Source organism: Pteropus medius, unplaced genomic scaffold, assembly GCF_902729225.1.
Source record: "Pteropus medius unplaced genomic scaffold, Ma_sr-lr_union100, whole genome shotgun sequence".
NCBI classification, from domain to species: domain Eukaryota; kingdom Metazoa; phylum Chordata; class Mammalia; order Chiroptera; family Pteropodidae; genus Pteropus; species Pteropus medius.
The window spans coordinates 3,328,796-3,354,480 of NW_024340695.1; the positions used below are offsets into that span (position 1 = coordinate 3,328,796).

The following is a 25,685-nucleotide window of genomic DNA, read 5'->3' on the forward strand; positions in this document are numbered from 1 at the left end:
TTATTAAATCAAAACTCTTCTAACAGAGGATTTAAATGACAAAATATTACCATTAACAGTAAAGAGGATTTGGAGTTTGGGGTTTTGATTTTATTTGCTTCCTAACAATATGGATGAATGGTTCTCAACTATATTGAGAATTGTTAAATGAATGAATTACTGCTAATTGTATTGCGCTCTGTAATTTACTGAAGCGGGTGAATCATTAAAAACGTGCTAAAATTATGTAACCATTGATTTTACTACTTTACCAGGCACTCTGAAGCCAAGTAATAACTGTCAGATTAAAAAGGGAAAGTCTCTTTGGATGAACTGGAACTTTAAATTGTGCCATTAGACAAGAGAGATCTTAATTGAAAGTATTGGGTGTAACTTGGTGGCTGTGCTGGGTTGTTTCTCTTCTAACAGTAACTGGTTCCCCATAAGAGTGCTACTTCCCATTAATTTCTCAGTTATTATCAACCTAAAGTTTGATACAAGGGTTATAAAAATAAGCTATTAATTTAGACTCTGTCTCCTGATTTTTCCTGAGTGCTAAAAGGATACTGCTACCGTTTCTCACTAAATCTTCCCAAATATGCATTTAAATTTTAATCTTAGAAATGGAAAGATCATGAAAGAATATAAATTCTATGAGTTTAAGTGACTGATCATCCAGTTGGAATATGGCAACTAGACTGGGAGACTAGCTGACTAGAACTCAAGTGTCCTTACTGTTGATTCAGCAATTTGTCCATCATACTTCACCTATGCTACCTCCAGTTTGTACCCAAACCACAGAATCTCTTGATCTTCACATTGGCTTCTGGAAGTAGAACCATTAACTCTGCATTAGAAGATTTATGTCCAAGATCTGGAATTACTTCACATGAGCCTGCCATACCTCATCTGAGCAACCAACCTGTACAGGTTTTCAGATGGTCTATGCTGTATGATTTAACCCTGATATCATGATGTTGAAATTCCAGTCAAAAGCTAAGATTTATTTTCAGTGTATAGGAAGATGATGATTGAGGAGTGTAAGGAAAGCTTATTTGAAAGAATACATGTGAAAAGAAAAAAAAAACAATAATTAAGGTATGATAGATACTTGTCTACCAGATAATAATGTACAACAAGTAGCAGAATGGCTAGATCATTGCCTCTGTAATGCAGACCTGGTCCAAATTCAAGTCCCTCTGTGTATGTAAAAGACAAGTCACTTACTCCCTTAACAGCCAAATTTCTGTATTAGTAAATCGGAAATAATTATAGTACTTATGTGTTGGAAAAAATAAAAATTAAACATATTAAGATTATTGACCTATTAAATTCACGAAGATTAAAAGATTAACACCTGATATTAACAATGTTATTCTGAAAAAGGACACATGTAAACTAATATTAGTTAAAGCTCTTGACCTTTTAAAACAAACTATAAAAATAATAATATGAGCTAGAAAATGTACCTACCCTTTGACATGGAAAATCCTATTCTCAGTGTTTAACTTAATATAATCAATCATTAGCCATCTTAAATATCTAATAATAAGGAGACTGATAAATATATTATGACATATCCTTTAAATGGAATACAAATGTTTATGCAAAATATATTTATAACATAAAAATATATGTTTACAAAATCTTGCAGAATAGATGTGGCAAGCTATGTTTCTGTGAGTTGTAGGATTATAGGTGATTTTTTATATCTTCTTTTTCTAGTTCTTATTTCTAACTTTATATAACAATTATATATTTCTATTAAGTAAACATTTTTAGAACTAAAATGGCCATATAAATAAATACATTTACTCTGACATTTATTCATTCTTGGTAACAGTGATAATAACAGAATGTGTGAAGCTCTACTCTGGTTATGAATGTATTCTCAGACACTTGACCACAAAGGCAGCAGACCTAATTCTAAATATATGTGCTCGTTAATCAGGATTAGGGTACTAATAAGGTCAATATGTCTCTGCATTGATTTAGGTGTTTTTATCGGTTTTAGAGTAAGATTAACATTCAGTTAAAATGCTAATCTTCCTCAAGGATTCTGGGTCCTCATAATTTTTTTAAGATGGTATCTGTCCTATCACCTTGGAACAATTAGTTAGTTCCATTTGTGAAACTACAGTTATTCTATGAAAATGGACTGCATAGACCATGTACAGTTAATTAATATCAGTTAATTAATGACTTATTAGTAGTTAATGAACTAAAGTTTTGCTTTTTCTCCTTTCTATTGTTTTCCGTCTTCAAACCAGTTACTTGACTATTAGCACATAGGTAATTTGAGTTTTATTTAAAAATATGTAGAGTTTCAGTTTCTGACAACCTTTTATGTCCAAATTCTATCGCTTTCTCTATTGCCTTCTTTAATTCACGCCATCCCAATCTAGATTTATCCCTTCTCTTTTTTAAAAAAAATCTTACATGGTTCCTTATATTGTATTTCAAGCATCAGTACAATTTAGAATAATATGTTTATTTCTGTGGTTGTCTTTCCAATCCCATTAGACTCTGGAGCAACACAAGAGCAGGGATTGTATTTACCACTCCATAGCAATTACTACAATACTCTATAAAAACCATGGTTCTCTTTGATGTAAATGCAAATTTTAAAAGATGACTATTTTCCTATTTATAAATGCTACCATAGTATAGATCCTTCCTTAATCTGTGTCTTCTATGTCTCAGAGATGACCCCAGAAGAAATTAGGGTGGTGAAGACTTCCTCAAGAAAGTTCATGACATAAAGAAATGAGGAAGAATGCTAATGTGAGAAGAGAATGTCTGAAGGTCTCAAGACAGATCATGACTCATAAAAAGCAGAAGTAGGAGAAAGCTTCCAGATTGTACCACCATGTGCTCTTCTTGACTGCAGGACCTTGCCCAGGAGCAGGGCATGAAGGGGCATCTCAGGCAATTGGCAGTGAATACTAGAAGAATCTATTTCTTATATAACAATTTGTATTTTTATTTTAGTCTATTTTACACTATTCTCTCCACCCTCTTGCTGCCTTCTGCTGTGCCAGACAGGGATGCCTATGGTTATTTGGCACTACTAGTAAAGGAGTTAAAAATGGCTTTCAGTACTTCATAGAATGCAAATGAATGCAAAATCAAAAGCAAACGGCCTGAGCCGAAGGACAGGTATCTTTTAGGCATTAGCATGAAAACCGGGAAAGAGATGGGAAATTGGATGGGGAGTAGAAAGCCATGAAGCCCTGGAAAAAAATATTTAACAAATATAGTCAACTAATAAAAACAAGAGAAATCACAGAAATTAAAATATCTTTTTTTAAGTTCAGTAAATAAAATCCAACCATCTGCATAATCCTACCTTTAAGCTAGTAAACTGCAAAAGCTGTGTAGGAAGCACTATAATCTCATTCAAAAATAGGTGTTTCAATAGCCACTTTTTCAGATTTAGAGTTTGAAAACAGATCAATCAAGGCAGCTCAGAAAAAAAAATAATAGGTTAGCTACAAACACCTACTCATACTATAACACCATCTGCAGCATGTAATTCATTCATGATTTAATTTTTCCCCAAAGTCTAAAGTCTAAATTATGTTTGTGTCTTTCCATTCAATGTGTATGTATATAGAAATATTCACCCAAATTACTCTCCAACTGAGGTTCTATTTTCATCTATATTTAAAGACAACAGTACCTACCAAATACCAAGCAAGAACCAAGATTAAAAATGGTGCCAGTCATGACCTAGTTCTTGTAGTTTATGACTGGTAAAGGATGAAATCAATTATAATCACACTAGATTAAATTATTTGCTAGCACTTACTATTGCTTATCTTATGCCAGCACTATGCAGGCAGTCTTCATTCTCCAGCTAACTAAGTAAGGTGGGTGGTGTGGTGGTATCTCCATTATAGCTGTGAACACAGAAGCATGGAACCCATTCCTCATGATCTGGAAAAAAAACCAGGCTACTGAGCAAATCAACCATAGCCCTATAATGTCACCTTCTCATTCCTGGACTATGGTATCAAATAATTCCTTCGTCCCCTCCTCAGAGGCAGAGCGGTGAGAAAATGAAGTACAAACTAGCTTATACTACTACACTAAAGTAATTTCGACATGGTACATTAAGAAAAATGCACTTAATATTATTCCTAGAGAAACGTTTGAATCATTTATGATTTAACTTAGTTATACAATGTCTCCCTATCCTACCAGAGAAAACTAATATTACCTACTACCTGACACACAAAAAGTTCTCTAATAACTAGCTAACAGCAATATAAAGCTTGAATTGGAGCACTCTTAAACTATGCCAAAAACTCATGACAAACTATGTATATATTTGAATGTTCCAAATTAGTATCACAGAAAATATTACCTAAAGTTCTCATCTACTTGTAAGGTTTCTAATAAACCCTTAAGTTCTATTTTATTTAACTTCTGATATATAAAAGGAAAAATAAAATTGAGGTTTCAGATATAGTCTACTTATTCAGATAAAACCTATAGGTCAGCTAGGAAAGAGAAATGTCAAAAATAACTCTGAATGCTTACTCTGTAATATTTCAGTAGATAACAACTAAGAATCACATGGAGATGTGACAATAGTTAAGTTCCCTTGACATGTTTAGGTATAGATAGAAAAGTCGCAGTTTTCAGATATTTGAGGCATGATTTCATACCATAGACTGAAAAATATAGTTCCTCGTAATGATAGATTAGGCTATCATAGTCTACCTTGCTCAACTAGAAGGTTACTTAAAGACCACAGGAAAAATATGCCAGTTATTTCATGCACCTGTCCTGGCTTAGTCCCATCAAGGATTCTGGGTCCTCATAATTTTTTTAAGACGGTATCTGTCCTATCGCCTTGGAACAACTAGTTAGTTCCATTTGTGAAACTACAGTACTTAGCTATACTGATAAAAAAAAAAATGGGGGGGTGAAGTAATTATTGAATCATTATAGAATTTTGTTCTATAATTTTTATACAGGATCCCTTGAATATATGTGTTTGGATTGTAAGCAAGTTCCGATACATAACAGTACTCAAAAGGATTCAGACGCAATTATCATATAATCTTAGTGTCAGGACCTGTACTATGTTCTGCCTGTATCCTTTACTGGCAAGTAATTAATTTCCTCCTGAAGCATATAGATCACTGTGTTTTTAAATATTTCAAATATTTCAAATCATCTGTCATACTCTCCTCAAGTTTTCAATTAGCCAAACTAAATTTTCATATTTCCTTTAACTATTCATCTTACAAGATTCCCAGAACTGTATACCATCTTGATCATCTTCTGGTAACTGTGCAGCCATTTGATAATATTTCTTTTAAAATATCTAGCTGGAAATTGAACAAATACTTTTCTCTGATCCGATTAACATAGATTGTATTGGGATGATTATTACCTCTCTTGATCCAAAGACAAAGTGCTTTTAATGCATCTTAAGACCAGTTATTTTACTATATTCAAATGTATATATTTACGTGGCATATTTAACTCAGCATATTTTTCTGTGGAGCAGTTCTTGGAAGGCTAGTGCCTTCACTCTTGGGTTCCTATACATTGCTATAGGAACCTCGTGATGTATTTAAATATTGAACAAAGAAAATTATGCTGTGTATGTATAAGAACATCATCCTTGTTTTTCACACTTAGGAATACAAAGAAATATCGAGACTCACTTTTCTAATTAAAAAAAATATATATAAGTAAACTGATTAAAAGGAAGTTACTTTAACTTGCAGGAAAAATAATATATCGCCTACTATATTTGGAAGACGTAGAGCGCTTCCGTGATAGATTAGGTTTAAAATTAACCCAGGATTTTAAAATATTCAAAATCTCAATTTCTTTAAATTCTAAAAGCATAATTCTGCCTGAATATTTTGCATAATTCTGCCAGAACTTTTCATATAGTGGGATCTTCTTACTCATAGTTTATGCTTATTACAAAACATAGGAAACAAGAAATGAAGACCAAAGAGCTTTTTCTATTCATTTTTCCAAATTACATGTTAAAAAAAATAGTAAGACAGTAGAAAATAAAAAATAATGATAAGATTTTAAGCTTCATTCCATAAAACAAGCTGAAAAAAAAATGCAGTACGATGAAAAATATGTGGCTTACACAACATTACGCAAGTTGTACATTTTTTCATATGGTCTCCAAAACAGAAAATAAAGTCCCCAGACATTTACTTCACTTGAATTATTTCCCTGTAAAGTCATTTCAAACTGTAGGATATATTTTTTGAGCTTTTAACCATCATCCCTTCTATTTTTTTCCATAATCTCCTCTTTTCCATGTAAATCCTCACTCATTCCACCAGTTTCTCTTGTTTTTTAAGTGCATAGAATGTTAGCAAGTAGCAAAGCTCACAGGATGGACTTTGGTTATTAAATTTAAAACTAATCTAAAGCAGCTATTGTAATTAGTAGTCAATAAAATACTTTCAACCAAATAAAATTAATCTAGGTAGTGTTCTATATAAAAAACATTGCCTAAGGCTACCTTTCATGATAAAAATGCTACAATCTCCATGTCAGTACTGATTTTAATGCCAAAATTTGTATTAGAGAAAGCAGTATTCACATAAGACAAGTTAAGATTGAATTAAATGACAATGAATAATTTGCTTGTGGGTTAAAGCTGAATTAAAAGAAATCCATAAAACTAAATATGTGGGAAAGATAGAAGGAAATCTCAGTAATTGGGGCAAAGGTTTTTCTCTAATTAGCTGCAATATATCATTATATTCTATTGTATTAGCAACTGAAAAAAATAAAGCTCCCTTACAACGAGAGAAGCATCAGAACAAAGACATTTGGCTTCATACATTATATTTCAATTTTTTTCAGGGTATATACCCATAGTCAAATATGGTAACCACCACCATTATTAAAGTATTTGAAATAATCAACAAAATGTAAGATAAAGATAGCAAGGCAAGTATTTGGCTTATTAGGGTACAGAAAGTCTAATAGAGGTCTCTAACATCAAATGCGGGATAATTGTTAAAATTGAGAAGCTGTTTACTAAAGTTACATCATCAAGTACATCCACATTACTAAGAATGTGACTATAACTACAGAATTTATTTCAATATTGTCATCAGTCTTTCATTTTCTTTTTTCTACCCTTGTGGAAGGCCTGACAGGCACATAAGTCATCTGCTCTGGTTATTAGGTTTACTACTTCTTGTTCAATATAGGATATGGTGTGTAATCTATGAACACATTTTTAAATTCAGCCTCATTGACTAGGCAATTCGTAGAAATCTCCTATACCTCCTTCCCAGACTGAAACTTTGGCATATGTCTCTTTATTTGCAGTACTGTTACTATAACTTCTTATGCATCTGGGTGGAGATTTTATTATTAGTCTGGGAGAAATCGATACAAGCATGAGGAATTTGCTGCTACTTTAAATTAAACTTCAGATATGTTTTATATGTGCACAACAAAACTGTCATATTTGCCACAGTTATCTAAATCTGCTTCTCCTATTAGTCAAAAACTACTTAAAGGATTCTCCATTCAGTTAGGAAGCACATCCATGACTTTTTTTATACAAAAGCTAATTCATTTTAATATTTTTACTTATTTCTTTAAAAATATTTTCATTTAAATTAAATTTTTTTCACTTTTAATATGAGCCTCTCCATCTTTTTTTTCTTACTATTCCATTCTCCATCAGTACTCTGATAATCAGAAGTACAGTTCTGTGACCACAAATGACAACAAGTAAATCAAAAAAAAAAAAAAGTGATAAATAATAGGAACCATAAATCCTTCCCAGCTGCATGGCATGTGCACTTCTTGATACACGCCATGCCAGTGTATTATACCCTAACTATATCATGAAGCAGGCAGTTGAACAGGTCCTCAAGGGGTAGCATATGCTATGGGTTGGGCTCTTTTCTAATGTAAAAGGCCATTATTCCATCATTTTACTCGTGTTTTCTGTCAGCTACCACGTGACCCCATTGCATTTTCTGGACAGAAAAGCTTCTGCTGGAGATGGTGATGGACAAGGTACATGGTTGCCTCTTGAACTCGGTTTCACTGAATGTAGATCTCAAAGGACAGCCTACATTTGATTTCTTAAACACTGACTATCACCTGCTCCCCTGAGTGCAGTCTCTGTTCCTTCTTTGGATATCCTCCCTACTAACCATGTATTGGCTCACTTACATATAAATTAAATTCCACAGAAATGTAATTTTTCTTTTTTCCTTTGTGGTCACACATTCCATTTAAGTGGCCATTTAACCAGAAAATTTATACTGCATCTTGTAAAATGTTGAAAGAGCAGTACATCTCACTCTCTTTCATGATTCTTCTACATAGTTAGCCTTGAGTAGCTCATCTGCACTCCCTTTGAAGGCTTCTCTCCCTCATTTCTCATATTCTATGTTCATTCCCTACATATTCCCTCAGCCATCTTCTAATAACACCTCCTCTGGCTTAAAAAACTATCTACTTGTTGTTTCATGAAATTCCCCTAACTAAACATCTACTTTGTAGTTTGCTCTTTCCCTGTGCTATTGAAAGGTATTTGTTAAACAGGTCTTATAGAAAAACTACCAGTCAACTCATATTAATAAAACAAATAAAATTTGTGGGAAATGGCAAGGAAAGCAATGTACTGTCTGATTATTACATATGTCAAAAATCAGTACCTAAAAATAATACCCTTCACGGGTGCTTACAAAGTAAAATAAATCATGATTCGTTTTTTCTAAAAGTCTTGTGTTTAGAAAAGGGAGAGATTTAAGTGGAGGATAGCAGACATATAATTTTTTTAGTGTATAAGCAAGGTAGTTTCTTTCTAAATGGGCAAAAAGTCAAAAGAGAAATCAAAAATAAAATATACCAGGAGAAATGGCAGCATTGTTAGAGTTTTAGAGGAATGCAGCAGATTATTCTGACTGGTAATGAGAGTGTTTTATGGAAATTAAGTAATTAGTTGTTTTCAGGAACTACAATTTCTAAATTGAGTGTGATGACTAGTACTAATTTATAGTTAATGGTTGAGTGCTTTGTACCTTCTAAGCACTCAGTAACATGATTGATATGTCACTTATGAAATACAGAGTAACATTTATGAAGTAATTATACAAGTAATATGTGAGTGAGAAAACTCCAGGCACCTGAAGATCCTATTGAAATAGAAAATAAATAACAACAGTAATAATCCATACCTTCTCTGTGTCGATGCCTTTTGACATGGACCATGTTGAGACAATATAATCCATGACTCGTTCACTAAGGCCTTTGGGGACCTGATAGAGTTTCAGAAAGTCCCGCACATTATTCAGCATCTCATGGTATCGGTTGGTATTGGCATACATTTGCTGGAAAATTGTGGTAACATTTCCAAAAATAGTTGCATAAAGAAGAGCTGAAAGAGAAGAAATGATGAAAATAAAACAAATATCTCAAGTGCAAAAAATAATGTGAATATAGGCCCAATAAATGAATAATTTGACAGAGATGTCTTTATAAACTTTGAGGGTTAATGCATGCTAATCCCTGAAGAGTGCTGGAATCTAATATTCACTCCGTAAATGTTATCTTCAGCATGATAAATATAATTTTATGAGCATGCAATATTCTAGTCAATGTGGCAAAATATGAGTCGCTAATAGATTTTGTGAAGAATTAAATGATCTAAAGTTATAATTTCCCTAAGAAATTCTAGCCTTATGACTAAAGTTACCTTCTAGCCTTGTCCTTCTGAATGAAGCCTAAAAAATTTGAATTTTCCAGGGATTAATAATCCAGTTTAGAAATGTATGCTCTTTCATACTGCTTGCTCCTTCCAACTTTTGGAATACTTTCCTACTTATAAAGATTTTTGACAGAACATAAAAAATATAGAGAATGAAGACAAAGTAAAGTGTTCTAGTTTTAGATGGTTTTAAAGGAAAACAGTCTTGGAATTAACAGTTAAAATAAAACTTGGAAAGTGCCTAAAACTTCAAGTTATTAAACTCATGTCAGTATGTCAGTGTTGTAAGCTTTTCGATTCCATCCTTTAATTAAGAGTAAAGCCAGCTTGCAGACCATTCATATTTATCTACAGGAGCCTATAAATGAGATAGGGTTTTATAATGCCCCTGACTATGACCCTCTCCCTCAACCTATAATTTACCAATCCTTTTCTCATCAGATCTGGTTAGGCTACTAATGTTTACCTGATCTTATAAAAGCTTTGAAAAGCAGATGAGTTCAACCCAAATTGAACATACCCCCGAATGTACACCATCCCCACTCTATCCTGTCCCTTTGGCTTCATTCTCTTTTTAACACTAAGATCTTTTGAAAGGAGGCAGTACTTTACCTTAATATTCAGTAAACAAATGTTTAGTAACCACATACATTCTCTAAGCATTTCACAAATAAGTAGAATATCAGACAATGATCATTTCCATTCTATATCCTCCAAGCATTTGAAAAATGACTCCTCTAAACAAAGTATGGGCTGTTTCATTTTGCCATTTCATCAGCAAAAATCCCATTTGATGGAAGTGGTATAAAATCAAGCTAGTGAAGAACTTTCAGTCAAGATAACATAGTAGGTAGACACTGTGCTTGGCTCCTCTCATAATCACATCAAAATTGTAACAAAACTTACAAAACAACCATCATTGGAAATCACCTGAGGTCTGGCTGAACAGAAGTCCTACAACTAGAGACACACGTAAGAGGCCATCTTAAGACTGATAGGAGGAGCCAAGGTGGGAAATGGGCTGGTCCCACAACAGTGTGTGGTGACCAAGAATCAGAAAGGCTATATTGGCTGCAGAGGTTCCCCCAGAGGAATGAGAGGTCCCAGCCCCACATGGAGTTCCCCAGCCCAGGGTTCCAGTGCCAGGAAGAGAAATTCCCACCACCTCTAGCTGTGAAAACCAGCAGAATTTGTGGCTGAGTGAGACGGAGGGCTGCGGGAGTTACAGATATTCCTCTTAAAGGGCCTGCACACAGACTTACTCTCTAACAGGCTCACTTGCTCTGAGCTCCAGCACTGGGGCAGTTGTTTAACAACTGTCAAGGACATATGGGGAGGAACTAAATTGTCTGGCCTCAGGGCAAGGGCTGGAGAGGCAGCTTTCTCCCAGAAAGAAGTGCTGGCAGAATCCATTGTTCTTTTGTTGGGCCCTCCTCCCTCCTGGCAGGCAGCTGAGTCTCCAATAACCTGGCTAACACAAGTTTCCCCACCCAGGTGATTCCTTGAGGTCCCACCCCTCCCAACTTGTGGGCCCACCCAAACCACCTCCAGAGGCTTTTCCATACAAGTGACCTGTCTTGGACCATATTGCAGACTTTCCTAAAATCTTTCAAAGGTTCACAAAACCCAAACAAGCAGCATCTGGCCTCTACATGCTCCATATAACTTGTTGAGCAGCTCTAAGCCTGGCACTAGTGGCATCTGGCCTCAGTTTGTGGCCTGGCCTTTCGAGGCACCTCTAAGCCCAGCACAGGTGGTGGCCTTCTGCAAAGTGCATGGTGACTCTTGCCAGGTGGCCCCAGGCAGTGCATAGGCCGCAGTCGAACTTGGCCTGTGGTGGGGACCTTCCCCAGAGGCCCTGGGGCCGGCATTTGATCCAAGCTGGAGCACCACCTGAGGCTGCATCCGAGGACAACATACTGAAAGAGCAGAGTGAGCAGGCATGAGAGCCCTGCTAAAGTGGGGCCCCACAGGACACCTACTACATAAGGCTACTCTACTAAGACCAGGAGTCTTAGGACCCCTACGTAAAAGACAGAAACAAACACAGAAAAGCAATAAAAATGGGGAGACAAAGAAACATGTACCAAATAACAGAACAAAACTTCAGAAAAATAAACAAAATGGAGATAAGCAATCTACCAGATGCAGAGTTCAAAACACTGGTTATAAGGATGCTCATTGAACTTAGGGGAAGAGTAGAAGAACTCATGAAAACTTAAACAAAGAGATAGAAAACATAAAAAAGAAGCAGTCAGAAATGAATATAATAACTGAAAGAAGAACACATTAGAGGGAATCAACAGTTGATTAGATGAAGCAGAGGATCACATCAGTGACTTAGAAGATAAGGTAGCAGAAAACACCAAATCCGAACAGGAATGAGAAAAAAGAATCCCAAAAATGAGGACAAGCCTCTGGGACAACATCAAGTATACCAACATTCATATCACAGGGGCACCAGAAGGAGAAGAAAGAGAGCAATAAATTAAAAATCTATTTGAAGAAATAATGACATAAAACTTCCTGAACTTGGCAAAAGAAATAAACACACAAGCCCAGGAAGTGCAGAGTCCCGAACAAGATGAACCTAAAGAGGCTCACACCAAGTCATGTCATAATTAAAATGCCAAAGTTTAAAGACAAAGAGAGAATCTTAAAAGCAGCAAGAGAAAAGCATCTAGTTACCTACACAGGAGCTCCCATAAGACTGTCAGCTGATTTCTAAACAGAAACTTTGCAGGCCAGAAGGGACTAAAATGAAGTATTCAAAATGATGAAAAGTAAGGACCTACAACAAAGATTACTCTACCCAGCAGAGCTATCATTTAGAATCTAAGGACAGATAAAAAGCTAAAATAGTTCATAAAAACCAAACTAGTATTAAAAGAAATGTTAGAGGGATTTCTTTAAAAAGAAGAAAAAAATTTAAAAAAATGAATAATAAAATGGCAACAACTCATATCTAGCAACAATTACTTTACATGTGAAAGGATTAAATGCTCCAATCAAAAGAAAGGGTGGCTGAATGAATAAGATCCTTACATATGCTGCCTAAAAGAGATTCACTTCAGATCAAAACACACACACACAAAATGAAACTAAAGGGATGGAAAAAGGTATTTCACAAAAATGGGGGGGGAAAAGCTAGGATAGTAATACTTATACCACACGAAATAAGACTTTAAAACAAAAGCCATAATAAGAGATAAAGTAGGACCCAGTAATCCCACTTCTGGGTATTTATCCAAAGAAACCCAAAATACTGCTTCAGAGGGACATGTGCATCATATGTTCATTGCAGCATTATTTACAATGGCCAACATATGGCGGCAACCTGAGTGCCCATCAGTGGATGAATGGATAAAGAGGTGGAACATATATGCAATGAAATATTACTCAGCCATAAAAAAATATTTAATAAAAGAATGACATCTTGCCATCTGCAAAATGGATGGACCTAGAAGGTATTGTGCAGACTGGATTAAGTCAGAGAGAGAAAGTCAAATCCCATATGATTTCACTTACATGTGGAATCTAAAGAATAAGCAAACAAAACAGAAACAAACTTATAGATACAGAGAACATTTTGAAGGTTGCCAGATAGGAGAGGGTTTAGGGATGTGGGTGAAAAGTGGAAGGGACTAAGAAGTACAAATTGGTAGTTACAAAAGAGTCATAAGGATATAAAGCATAACACAGGGAATATAGTCAATAATATTGTAATAACTATATGGTGTCAGATGGGTACTAGACTTATTGGGGTGTTCACTTGTTAAGTCATATAAATGTCTAATCACTATGTTGTACACCTGAAATTAATATAATATTGTATGGCAACTATAATTGAAAAACTAAAAAATTATTTCAAAATAATCAAGCTAGTAAAACATCTAAAGACCCTTAACATATTTTCAGAAAATCATTTGGTTTTTTTTAAGAACAATTTTTCTCTGAGTACAACAAATTATAATCTCACAACAGGAAGCTATAATTTTATAAACATTCAGTCAGTTTTTTGCTGTTACTTATTTTGTTTCCAGTGCAGACAATTTTCAAGATAGATGATATTTTGTTAAAGATTGAATAAGAAAACTATAGTGCTGATTTCTCGACTGGGTCTTTAAGCCTTTGAATATTTATACTTAAAAACAAAACCAAAAAAAAAGTAATCACAGACTTAACATCTCTATTCCACTACTGTGGTATTAAAAAAAAACAAATAGAAATAATGTGAACAAATGATGGAAAAATTATGAAACAAATATGGAATTTCACTTTTTCAGAAAAGAAATAAAAGAATTTATGTTTTTAAAATAATAAGCATTTAATGAAACAATGCTACAATCATGTTTTTTTAATAGTGCTCAGCTATTCTAAGTTGTCAATAAATATCACAGAACTACCTATTATTTTGACATATTTAACTTATTTGGCTTCCTAAGATGCTTGCAATACGCTGTATTCGCCAAAGCGTCTTACTACTGGTTTTTAGTGTAAAAAATTACCATGCATTTCATCTTTCTGGATACCTTAAATATGCACATATTCTGCCCAAATGAAACGTTTAAGCACTAAAATATGAAAACTACCAATGTATTAAAAGTTTACAACATTAATAAGTGAAGAATGTAATCAACATCCCAATAAGTTTGGCATATTTACAAAGATATTCACTTCTGACTCTTATTTTCATGTGAGTATGCGAAGGGCTAAACATGGTCATAATTTAAAGTAAGAGATCAATTATATGTATATGTTTAAAAAAATTTTTTTTACTTTAAAATAAGTTACAAAAAGAGTGCAGGAAGTTCTCATGTAGCCACATGCAGCTTCTCTCAATGATGACATACCCTCTGCCCTGAATTAGACACACATATCGTCTTGGATGCCTAATAGCTGTTCAAGTCAGCCATATCCAAAAAAGAACTCTTAATTTACAACACACTCTCTCCAACAGCCAAAGGCACTTTTTCATCTCCGTAAATTGCAAAGCCATGCCTAGTTGCTCAGACCAAAAACTACAAAGTCATCCTTCAATTCACTCTTTGATTCATCTCCTACATCTAATCCATCAACAATTCCTGTCAGACCTACCTTCAAAATGTAGCCTCAAATCAATCACTTCTCACTACCTCTACCAGCACCCTCTCATAGTCTTTAACAGTATGCATTTTTCCACTTACCAGCTTTGTGTCTTTGAATCTGTTTCTAATACTCTCTAGGTTTCTACACCCTCACTTATACACTACTATCTTCGCAAAGGGGTTGTGTTAAATGTGATAACTCACATAAAATAAGTTATAAAAGAGAGTCCAGTAGGAGAAAGCATTCATGAAATTTTACGTATCATCATCATGATCATCATCATGATCATCATCATGGAAATAGCTTCCAAATAATTAATTTTTTGTGCAACAGAAATAATATATATAAATAACATATATTAATATGTATTAATAATATGTCTAAATAATATATAAATTAACCTTGGCCCTCTTCCACTTAAAACCTTTTCCATTATACATAGACTTAAATCCAACCTAGTCGTGGTCCAAGGATACATATATTCAGAGCACTGCCTTCCCTCACTGATCATAATTTCTGCCAGCCATTCTCTCACTCCCTTTGCTCCATGCTAGCCTTCTTGGTACTAGTCAAACATTCTAAACCCATTCACTGTTCAGGGCCCCTTCACTAGCTGCTCCTTCTGCAAGATCTTCACCTAGTTTATCTCCTTTCTTCATTCAGATCTCTGCTCAAAATCCCAACTCATCACAGAGTCCTTTGCAGATCACCTGTATAAATATTCTCTTCTTCTAATATCACTCTCCATTCCCTTACTATGTTCTTAATCTTATTTATCACTACTTTAATTTACATTACATATTAATCTGCTTGTTTATTATCTATCTTAGCAACTAGAAATGGAAATTCCATGAGTGCAAGCATGGGCCTTGTCCATTTTGCTCACTGCTTTATTTCCAGAACACAGACCAGTTCCTGGAACATAGTAGGTGTTCAGATATTTTTTTCCAGCAAATTCACACAATAGAAACCCAGGAAATAGTTATTCAGAAACATTTTTTCAAATCAAAGTCTCACTACAGGTGAGACAAAAACATAGAAGGAATACACCTTATTAATGCAAGTAGGAGAATGAAATATTTAGAAACCCAGGTGAATCATGCCCTTACCATATTAAGATAATATATAAATTGGGAAGGCCTACTGTCATTTGTCAAACATGAATGTCCATGCTTGGCCTGGCCATTTTTGTAGAGGCCTGTTATATAATTTTATCCTTTGAATGAGATACCAGATAGTCAGTTCACCTACTTTAATAATATCAGGCTAACTTGTTAAAATTTGATAAGCCCCTTGTAATATGCTCTTCTGCAGCCTTTTAGGCTTAAGACAACTTAAAACAAGCTAATTTTACAAACTTATCACATTTAAAGTTTTGGTAATTCTGGCATACACACCAGTAAATGTCTTTTCTAAAAAGCATTATATTTTTCTTATTCACCAAAGGGATTATTTTGAAGATAATTAGTAGATCAAAGATGGTTACAAATTCCCTGACATCCTTTCCATTGTGAGGCAGGGTCTGTATCCCTGCCCCCAGAATCCCGGAACATTCTGTTTTACCAATAGAATATGGTAATATGATCATATTCCAGTATCTGGGTCGAGGTCTTAAGAAACTAGAAACTTCCAATTCCTCACTATTAGAATACCTGCTCTTGGAATCTTGCTTCCATGTCGTGAGAAAACCAAGCATTCTTCTAGAGAGGCCCACATGGAGAAGAATCAAGGTCCCTGGCCAATAGCCTTGGCTGAGCTCCCAGCTCAGCACGGGCCTTAAACTTACCAATTTAAAATATTGACATGAGAAGACATTTCTGGTAACACTATGGCTACATGAGTGGTTCAATCATCACTTCTCTGTTTATATTCATATTTAATAATCATAGTTAAAACAAGAAGGAAAATGTTCCATCAACCTATGATTATATGTGCAGCAAATAGCTTGTATGTGGCTGAGCCAATTAAGAAGTGGATTTTTCAGACCCATTCAAGTCACCCCCAGCTGATACCACATGGACTAGAAATAAGGCATGTCCTCCTAGCCCTAAATAAATTACAGGTTCATGAGTAAAATAAATGGTTGTTTTGTTTTAAGTTACTGAGTGTGATTAGTTATGCAAATACAATAATAAATCCTAATAAGGACAGATCGATTCTCAACTGGGTGGGAAACTCAGGGAAGAGGATAGTGAACTCCTTATGATGCATATCAGAGCCCAATAGTATATTCTGAAAAAATACTTTTCTAAACATTTTATATATTTTATATTTTAAAACAAAAACACCTACTTTTCAAAAAGAGACATAGGTTAAAAGATTGAATAATGTCACTGTTGTCTGTCGTTTGTTTGTTTCCATTGTGAGGCAGGGTCTGTATCCCACGCGTCTCTGTTTGTTTGTCGTTTGTCAGTTTAGTGGTTACCGGGGGGAAGGGGTGCAGGTATGGGTAAGGGGAGTCAAATATAAGATGATGGAAGGAAATTTAACTTTGGATGGTGAACGAAATGCAATATACATATTGTACACTTGAAATTGTACACCTGAAATCTATGTAATTTTATTAACCAATGTCACCCAAATAAATTTAAAAGGATTGAATAATGCTATAACACAAATCACAGATTCCATTATTCATTCAAGCATTATTGCATTCAGTAGATATTTACTGAATATCTATTATACGTCAGCCACTACACTAGCCACTAGTGATTCAATGATAAAAAAGATATAACACTTGCTCTCAAGTAGTATCCATTACTTCTTACAAAAAATTATTTAATTCTACAAAATCTCATTCTTTGAAAGAAGGGTACTGATCTTTTCCTTTACACAGTTTACAAAAGTCCACAAATGAACTTATAGCTATTTCAAGTATATAAACTATAGTTTATTTCTCATAGTTAAACAATTCGTAGAGCCAAAAATCTGTATTCAGCTAATTAATTGTACCTCGGCCTCCACTCCTATGAATTGCTCATGATAACAGATAAGATGATGATATCCAGGTCTCTGAAGACCTTATGTTCATCAGTCACTTCATTTTGTTTGCTCCTTAGGTCAAGCTGCATCCATTCATCTCCTTATCGATAATATGTATTTTTTAGACATTTTGTCCCTGTTCATGATGACATCTGACATTTACTTTTCCCAATTACCTTTCTTTTATAAATCTTGGCAAGCAATCATTGGCACTAGATTGAGCAATTTAAAATATTAATATGAGAATGCATTTCTGGTAACCTTTAAAGCCACATAGGTGGTTTAACCATCATTTCCCTCTTTATTTATATTCACTAAAGTCCACCTTTAATAATGGTATTAAAGGTGTGGAAGTAAATGTTCCATCAATCTGTGATTGTATGTATTGCATACAGCCTCTTAAAACATTTGAAATGACTCCAGTTGCCTTTACAACAAAGTGAAGAAGCTGATCTTCAGAAACCTCCAGTTTCAAAGTCTTATTCTCCTTTCCGCTCTCACATAATGGCTCCTGATTTCCCTAGATGCTCCTTTGTAATGACCTATATATGTAGGCACCCTCTAAGCATCCACATATGAGGCAGACATTTTTTTCTTTTCTAGTCTTCACTTAATCTATGCCTCCATTCTGTGTAGTACTTGAACTATGCCAATTATCCTAGAACTAATCTCATTAACTACTTAAAGTGTTAAATATTGAAAACTATTTAATATACTATCCCTCTCAGGGATGTTGCAATTTTGAAGGGGAAATTCCAGGCATTACAAATTGATTGAATCATTTTTTAATTAATTGTCAAATAGTGAGATAAGTTGGGGATGCAGAAAGGATCAAAAGGTAAATTTTTTGAACTTACCAAATTATAACAACATTGGACAAATTTCACTAGCTTGCAGCTCATCCCACAATTACCATAACAACTGACTCCATCAAAATAGTCTCAATAATTAAATGGCGATGCTTATTAATATCGTTTCCTACATATCCTTAGGAGTCACTTAATTTAAAGAAATTAATCATGAACCTATGTTCATCAATTATTAATATATGACCAAAGGTGTTAGAAATGGAGGTGGATGAATGGAAAGATGTACAAGATTGTTCATTCAAAAGAACTCCAAGAAATTGAAGTATTAGTATAAACAAAGAATCAAAGAATCAAAATAGCTTTATCTATGATAGTTATTTTGTCTTTCATGCTAAATAAATCAATATTCTTTATTCTTTATAATACAGCACAATTCATTTGACTTCTAATAAATTAGTACCTTCACATTGCTTGCATAGCTATAGAAGTTTTTGCAACTTTGATAAAGATGAACAGGGTGATACAGAACAATACCTCTGAAATCTGAGGAACAATAATTATAGATGCTCAATGAACACTGACCTCATCATTTCAGACTCATTTATTATGAGTCAAACAAAAGCTCCCAAAATATATCAACTGTCAGGCAACCAGAGACAATCAAAGATTAAAATGTATGTTATCTTTAGAGGTCCCTAGCAGCTGATACAAAGGCTAGCTTAGTCACTAAAAAAATACTTAGCAGGGAGCTTAAATGTCTTAAGTACTGAACACAATCTCCAATGAGGGTACTCCTAGATATGCCAAACTTGGGACACTGGTCATTCTTTTTCATGTTTCTCAGGAATTCTAAAACCAGCTTAGAAGGAGGCAAGGAGAAATGTGAGGAGTTTGAGAAATAAAAAGGCACACAGACAGAGACTGCTGGTCATGCAGAGTCACTCAGAGATGTCAGAAGGAAAAGGAGATACTTTCATTTTGACATTATTTACATTTGACAATCATAATGGCAAAGAATGACTAAAACTTTAGGTGACTACAAGTGACTAACGAAAAATAAGACGTGCTTGTAACAGTGATACAAAGATGGGCAAGGGTCAGCATGAACATAAGGAGCAGAATGCCAACTGGAAAAGAGAGCATAATGGATTTTTTTTTTTGCAATTAAGGAGATTTTGTTTTTTATTTTCTACGTCTAAAAGTTGTGACGATGTATTTTTGGCACTTCTTTTTTGTTTCTATTTCTTTTTCCTCTATGTTAGGAGAAGGCATATTTTCTACCATCTCCATTCGTACACATACACGTGCATACACGCACATGGAGAGTTCAAATATAATGTGATCTGATTAGTAGATGATAACATAAGTTGCATTTTCCAGGATACTTATAAATTCTTATATTGTATTTTTTATTTTAAAAAAACCTCAAAAATACAAAATAAGAAAACTACAATGATGAGATTTAGATACTGTAGCAGCCCAATGATTTGATGCAGAGATTTTCCTATGTCCTTCAAATTATAAGATGCAAAGATCTACCTGTTTTATCAGTTGTAAGTCTAGCATTATCAGCTATGGGGGAAAAAAAGAGACAATACAGTGAGTCCAGAATTGTTTCTCTATGGTGAAAATGGAATTTTGCAAAAGTTATGGCTATTCCGTGTTTATTTTGTACTAGATACACATTTTAATTGCTTTTCTTTCTTTTTTTATTAAAGTTATTGGGGGTGCATTGGTTAATAAAATTATATAGGTTTTGAGTGTACAATTCTATAATACATGATTTGTATATTGTATTGTGTGTTCACCATCCAAAGTTAAATTTCTTTCTGTCACCATATATTTGACCCCATTTACTCTTATCTACCTCTTTTCAGTAAAGATACCTGCAATCATTTCTCTAATCTTTATGAAAATGAATATGAAAAGCAATAAATAGAGAATAATATTAAATCACTTACTCTTTCTATACATCTATATATCTGTATAGTAGGTTTTACCATTATGCTTACGTTAATATGAAAGAATTAAATATAATACTTAAAATAATACTGAAATACCTTTAAGCCAAAACATACGTATGATTTATCCAAGATCCAAAGAGTGCAGAGGTACTGCCAATAACCTAAACAAATTGTTGGTGATCCTAAGAACGGTGCCGTAGAATAGCCAAGAGCCTCTCGTATCCTCTGAAAAACAGCATCATAACCTATCTTCTGCTGACTCTGAATATAATTTATTCTTGCTTCCAAATCTTTTTCATGCAGTTCCCTGGTGGTGAATCTCAAAATATGACTACAAATTATTCCTCTTTTGGCATGCACATCTCTTTGCAATGAGACTTTATTGCATCTTCCACCAAAATCTATTTCCTTTAATCTGTGCTGGCTTTGTGACTTCATTTTTTTCAATAGAATGTGGCAGAAATTATATTATGCAACTTTTCAAGCTAGACCTTAAGGGAACTTCCATGTTTGACTTTTGCTCTCTTGTAATGTTGCCTTGAGACCACCATTCCTGAAGAAATTTGATCGTACTGAGGGACAGTAAGGATAGAAAAAGGTCTAGCTATCCATGTAGTTCCAGGGGAAACCAAGCCCCTAGCTGAGGTGCCAACTAAATGTAGTTGCCTGTGGGAGCCCAAGCACGTGGAGCAAAAGAACTAGTTGCCCAGTTAACCAACAGGATCGTGAGAAACAATGAATCATTGTAGGACTGTCACTATGTTTTGGAGTCATTTCTTACATAGCAATAGATAACTAATATATCTCTCCCCCTTGTTGCTTCATCCTTCCTAAATCCCAGCCACTCACCAGGGCTTATTATTTCCTTCATGAAACCTTTTTGATTCTTCCAGGTCAAGAAATTTATCGTATACTTTTACAAAACCTAGCAATCCATCACTCCTTAAAATAGTAATTATGTGCCTTGCTTTATCTTTTTAAATTCCTTTGTATGGGTTGATATATCTTGTTATGAGTATAATGAAGTTCTTGAAAGCATGTATCTTTTAAACTTCTTTAAATTTGTCTATTGACAGCATAGTTCTGAACACATAACTTCTGAATACATTGAAAAATAGAAGTTGAATTAAATTTAAAAGATTTTCCCGTGTAGCAAAGTATATGGCAAGTATATAAAAACCATCCCAGGTCAAACCTGACTGAACATAGCATCGAAATAGTCTGACTTGACAGTCTGAAGAAATGGAGGAGGTAAAATTTTCATTAAGAGGTCCAAAATCACAAAGGCTATGGATATAGTGAAAATTACGTACGAATGAATTCCAAGAATATTAAAATTGGGGGCATTAATTGTTGAAACTTAGTAGTTTATGAAAAATAAATATTATAATATTATAATATTGAAAATGACTTCATCAGAAAATAATCAAGAAGATATGCCTGTACAAGTATAGATCGAAAATTCAAATTGTGTGTCTTCTGAAGAGAAGTGTCTGTTCAGGTCCTCTGGGTGGTGAACACACAATGCAATATATATATATATTTTCATAAATATATATATTTTCATAAATATATATATAAATATATATATTGCATTGTACCCTTGAAATTTATTTAATTTTATTAATCATGTCACCTTAATAATTTTTAATTAAAAAATTCAAATTGTGCCATTTAGCCCAATGATTCCATTTCTTGGAAGTTTTATAATACTTTAGCATTATAAAATTAGCAAACAAAAATGATTTTTTAAAAAAGTAATATGTTTATGATTTTTTAAAAAAGTAATATGTTTAAAAAATAAAGATTATGTGAGACAAATGATGATTTATGATTTTTTTAAAAAAGTAATATGTTTAAAAAATAAAGATTATGTGAGACAAATGATGGTACAACAATGTAATTGAAACCATTAAGATGATGATAGGGATGTCTGGGCATAGATCTGAAAAGATTAATGGCATATTTTTGTTAGAAAAAAACATGTTACTAAATTCCATTTTTGTAATATTATATGTATCTGTGAATGTGGGCGGGGTGGGCAGGGGATGATTTATGGGTACACACAGAAACATGACTAGGAGGTTATTTATAAAATATTAACAGTTGCTATGTTCAGGCAATAGAATTTGTGGTGATCTTTATGTTCTTTAAATTTTTCCACACTATTTAATTTTTTGCAATAAGCATATACTGTTTTTATAAAAAGAATATGTTATTTGCATTTTTAGAAACATTGAGTTATAAAACTTCATGAAGAGTTACTATTTTTATCCTCACTGTAAATATAAGGAAATGAATTCTGACCTGAACGTCAATTTCAACAATATAACTTAACATCGTATTGGCTTTAAGATTGATATTGCAAATAATAATCACTCTATCTCATAGCAAACCTGTTCTAGTCAATGCTGGTTGCTTACCAGTCACTGGTTAAACCAAAAGTTCTTAAGTATGAACAACAGACCTCAAAGAATTAAGTACTTTCAGGGCCAAGAATGTAGACCAAATAGAAACAGAATGCACCCCTTAAATGATACACATTAAGAGATATTCCAGGCCCATCACTAAACTGGGATATGCTTAATTAGGTACAGAAAAAGAGCCCTTAAATTAGCTATGGTTGCCACATTACCAAAGCAGCCATTTCGCACAGCAGAAAAGAAAATTCACTAACTAATATATCTCTGTAACATAAAAGGAAAATTTTAGTTTACTTTGTTTATGCATATTCACTATGACACATTATTACACACTATGATACATATCAACATTAATTAGGCATTGATCTTTATTTTGAGAGAATAAAATATTCAAGAGAACCGAATATATATTTAGTGATGGAATGAAATTTCTAATCACTGAATCTTAGAAGGCAAAATGCCCAGGGAACATGAGTAATACAAACCCAACATTTATAATCTCCCCATCACCATCCTCAAATTGTACATTAAGGCATTGCGGCATCCATTGGCCTTCCACCACAATCTAGTTGAGATGCTCTGCCATAACTTTGTAAAGGCTGGTTCCACCGTCAGTTGAATTCCTCCTTTTATTTTCTCAAATATGGTCATCCCACTGAACTCAGGAACAAATAAATGTGCTTTGTCAGCAATCTCTGAACCCTTTCTTTAAAGCACTGGGCAGAGTGACCTATTCGGGTCCACAGATCCAGCTGCTTGTAACTATTTTCCTGTTTTCCTTCTAATCTGGAAACTCTAGTAAACATCAAGTTTCCAAACCAGATAAACAGCATTTTTGGTGGTGGGGTGTAGACTTCCATTTTGGAGCTGAGAAGGAAGATGAGATATTGTCAATTTCTCTCTGTAAGCATTTCCACAATGTACATAATCTAGAGAACCTTAACATGTTGCAGATGTAAAAATGTTACAACTTTTTAAGGAGAAACTCTGAATGATTTTATCAGGGAGACATTTTGGTAGAGAGAACCACTGGTCTTCTTAGGTTCATCGCTGGCTTCCCTTTGTATAGGACTCCTTTATGAAATCAGTTACCAAGAGTTTTTCATTCTGCCTTCAGAATAGCCTCTTTCCTATCAATGTCTCAGCATCTAGTCTTATCATCCTGTGGCTAGGTTACCACAAGAACTCCCTAACTGTTCTCCTTATTTCCAGTCTCTTTTATAATAAACTCTGCATATGGCCACCAGGCAGAGATTCCTAAAATACTAAAATTCTATGATTTTATTTTCCTCCTTAAAAAATGTTTAGTGTATACAGATAGCCTGTAAGGTAAAAGTACTCTGAAAGAACCTGTAGGATCTAAACAATGGGATAAAGTCTCTATCTGCCAGACTCAGTGCTTTGTATTTTTTTCTTTAAGTTAATTTATCACTTCCCTACCTAGACTCTGAGCCATTGGAAGGAAGAAACTATATCCTTAACTTCTTTTCTGACCAAATGAGAGTTTTACTCAGTAAATGAATTTTTAAAAGTTAATTTCTACTGGCTATACATAAAGGGATCTAAAGTTTTTTTCTGACTATGTGAGTATAACAGAGCATTAGCGTGACTGTCTCTCTCCAGCTGCCTGTATGGTACATGAATGATCTTACTACCTATTAAAATTTCGTGTAATGCATAGCAAATGGTTCATCAAGGGAAAGGCAATATCATCTTTGAATAAATTTGTTCTTTAAGCTCTTTAAGCAGGGCCAGTATCATTTATTTCATAACCTTCATGAATAACTAGAATGTTCTTCAACAAAATGGGTTACCAACAAAAGTTGCAGACTAACATGAAAAAAATTATAATAGCTGATCTAGATTCTGTCCCTTGTTTGGTGAAATGATAAAAGTGGTTTGTGTGAAGACAGACAACTTATTAAATTGTGTGTACACTATTAAAACTTCTAAGAATGGTATTTTAGTCATTTTATAATTATAATTAGGCTTTGTTTGCATTTACCAATAGTCGGGATATTCATTGACATATCAAAAACACATTTATTAAGTGTCTACTGTGCGTAAACACAATGTTAAGCACTATAGGAGATACAGAGACGTACAATTTTATATACATATTTTTATTTTTTAACTAATACTTGAAACAGTTTGGTTGTAAATTCTTAAAAGTTTTTCATATTCCTTAAAAATGTTCTAAATAATGTGTCACAAAACTGATGAAATATTAGCACAATAAGAAGACTGATCACTAAATAATAATACATTTGAGAAAATGCTCTGAAGGAATCAGTCAGGACAAAACTAAACAAGTTGACTTTACTTTCCTACTGAAACTGTTCTACATTAAAATCTCAGATTAGCCTTACCATCTCTGACTTAATGTTGCCCTTAACAATTTTCATTATTCTTTTCCTTTTAAGTAGTTCCATCTTCTTCACTATTAGGACACACTGCTCCTCTACTGGCTCATCTTCCCCCTTACCTAAGTTCCTGTACAATGAATCATTAAAAACAGCACTTTTTTGAGAATAGAAGACAGCTCTTTTAATAGCTATGCTGGGACAACAGGAGGACTATCCCAGTTAAACCGAGGACACTGGGTCATTCCACTTTTATTCCAATTCCTCTCTCCACGGCCCCTTATACTACAAGAGTCAAGGTCTACAGGCTCCTGATGATTATTTGCATCAGAGATCACACC

The 25,685-nt window shown here is 34.0% G+C and overlaps 1 protein-coding gene across 2 annotated transcripts in view; it reads right to left on the reverse strand.

The window, feature by feature from the left end:
• The window catches only part of KCNH5 (potassium voltage-gated channel subfamily H member 5), a 342,803-nt gene that overhangs the window by 92,586 nt on the left and 224,532 nt on the right, over positions 1 to 25,685 (reverse strand). For both annotated transcript variants that reach the window (XM_039864507.1, XM_039864496.1), the window contains one exon: positions 9,186 to 9,385. In XM_039864507.1, the coding sequence (XP_039720441.1) occupies positions 9,186 to 9,385 (200 nt within the window). The remainder of the gene's footprint in view (positions 1 to 9,185; positions 9,386 to 25,685) is intronic.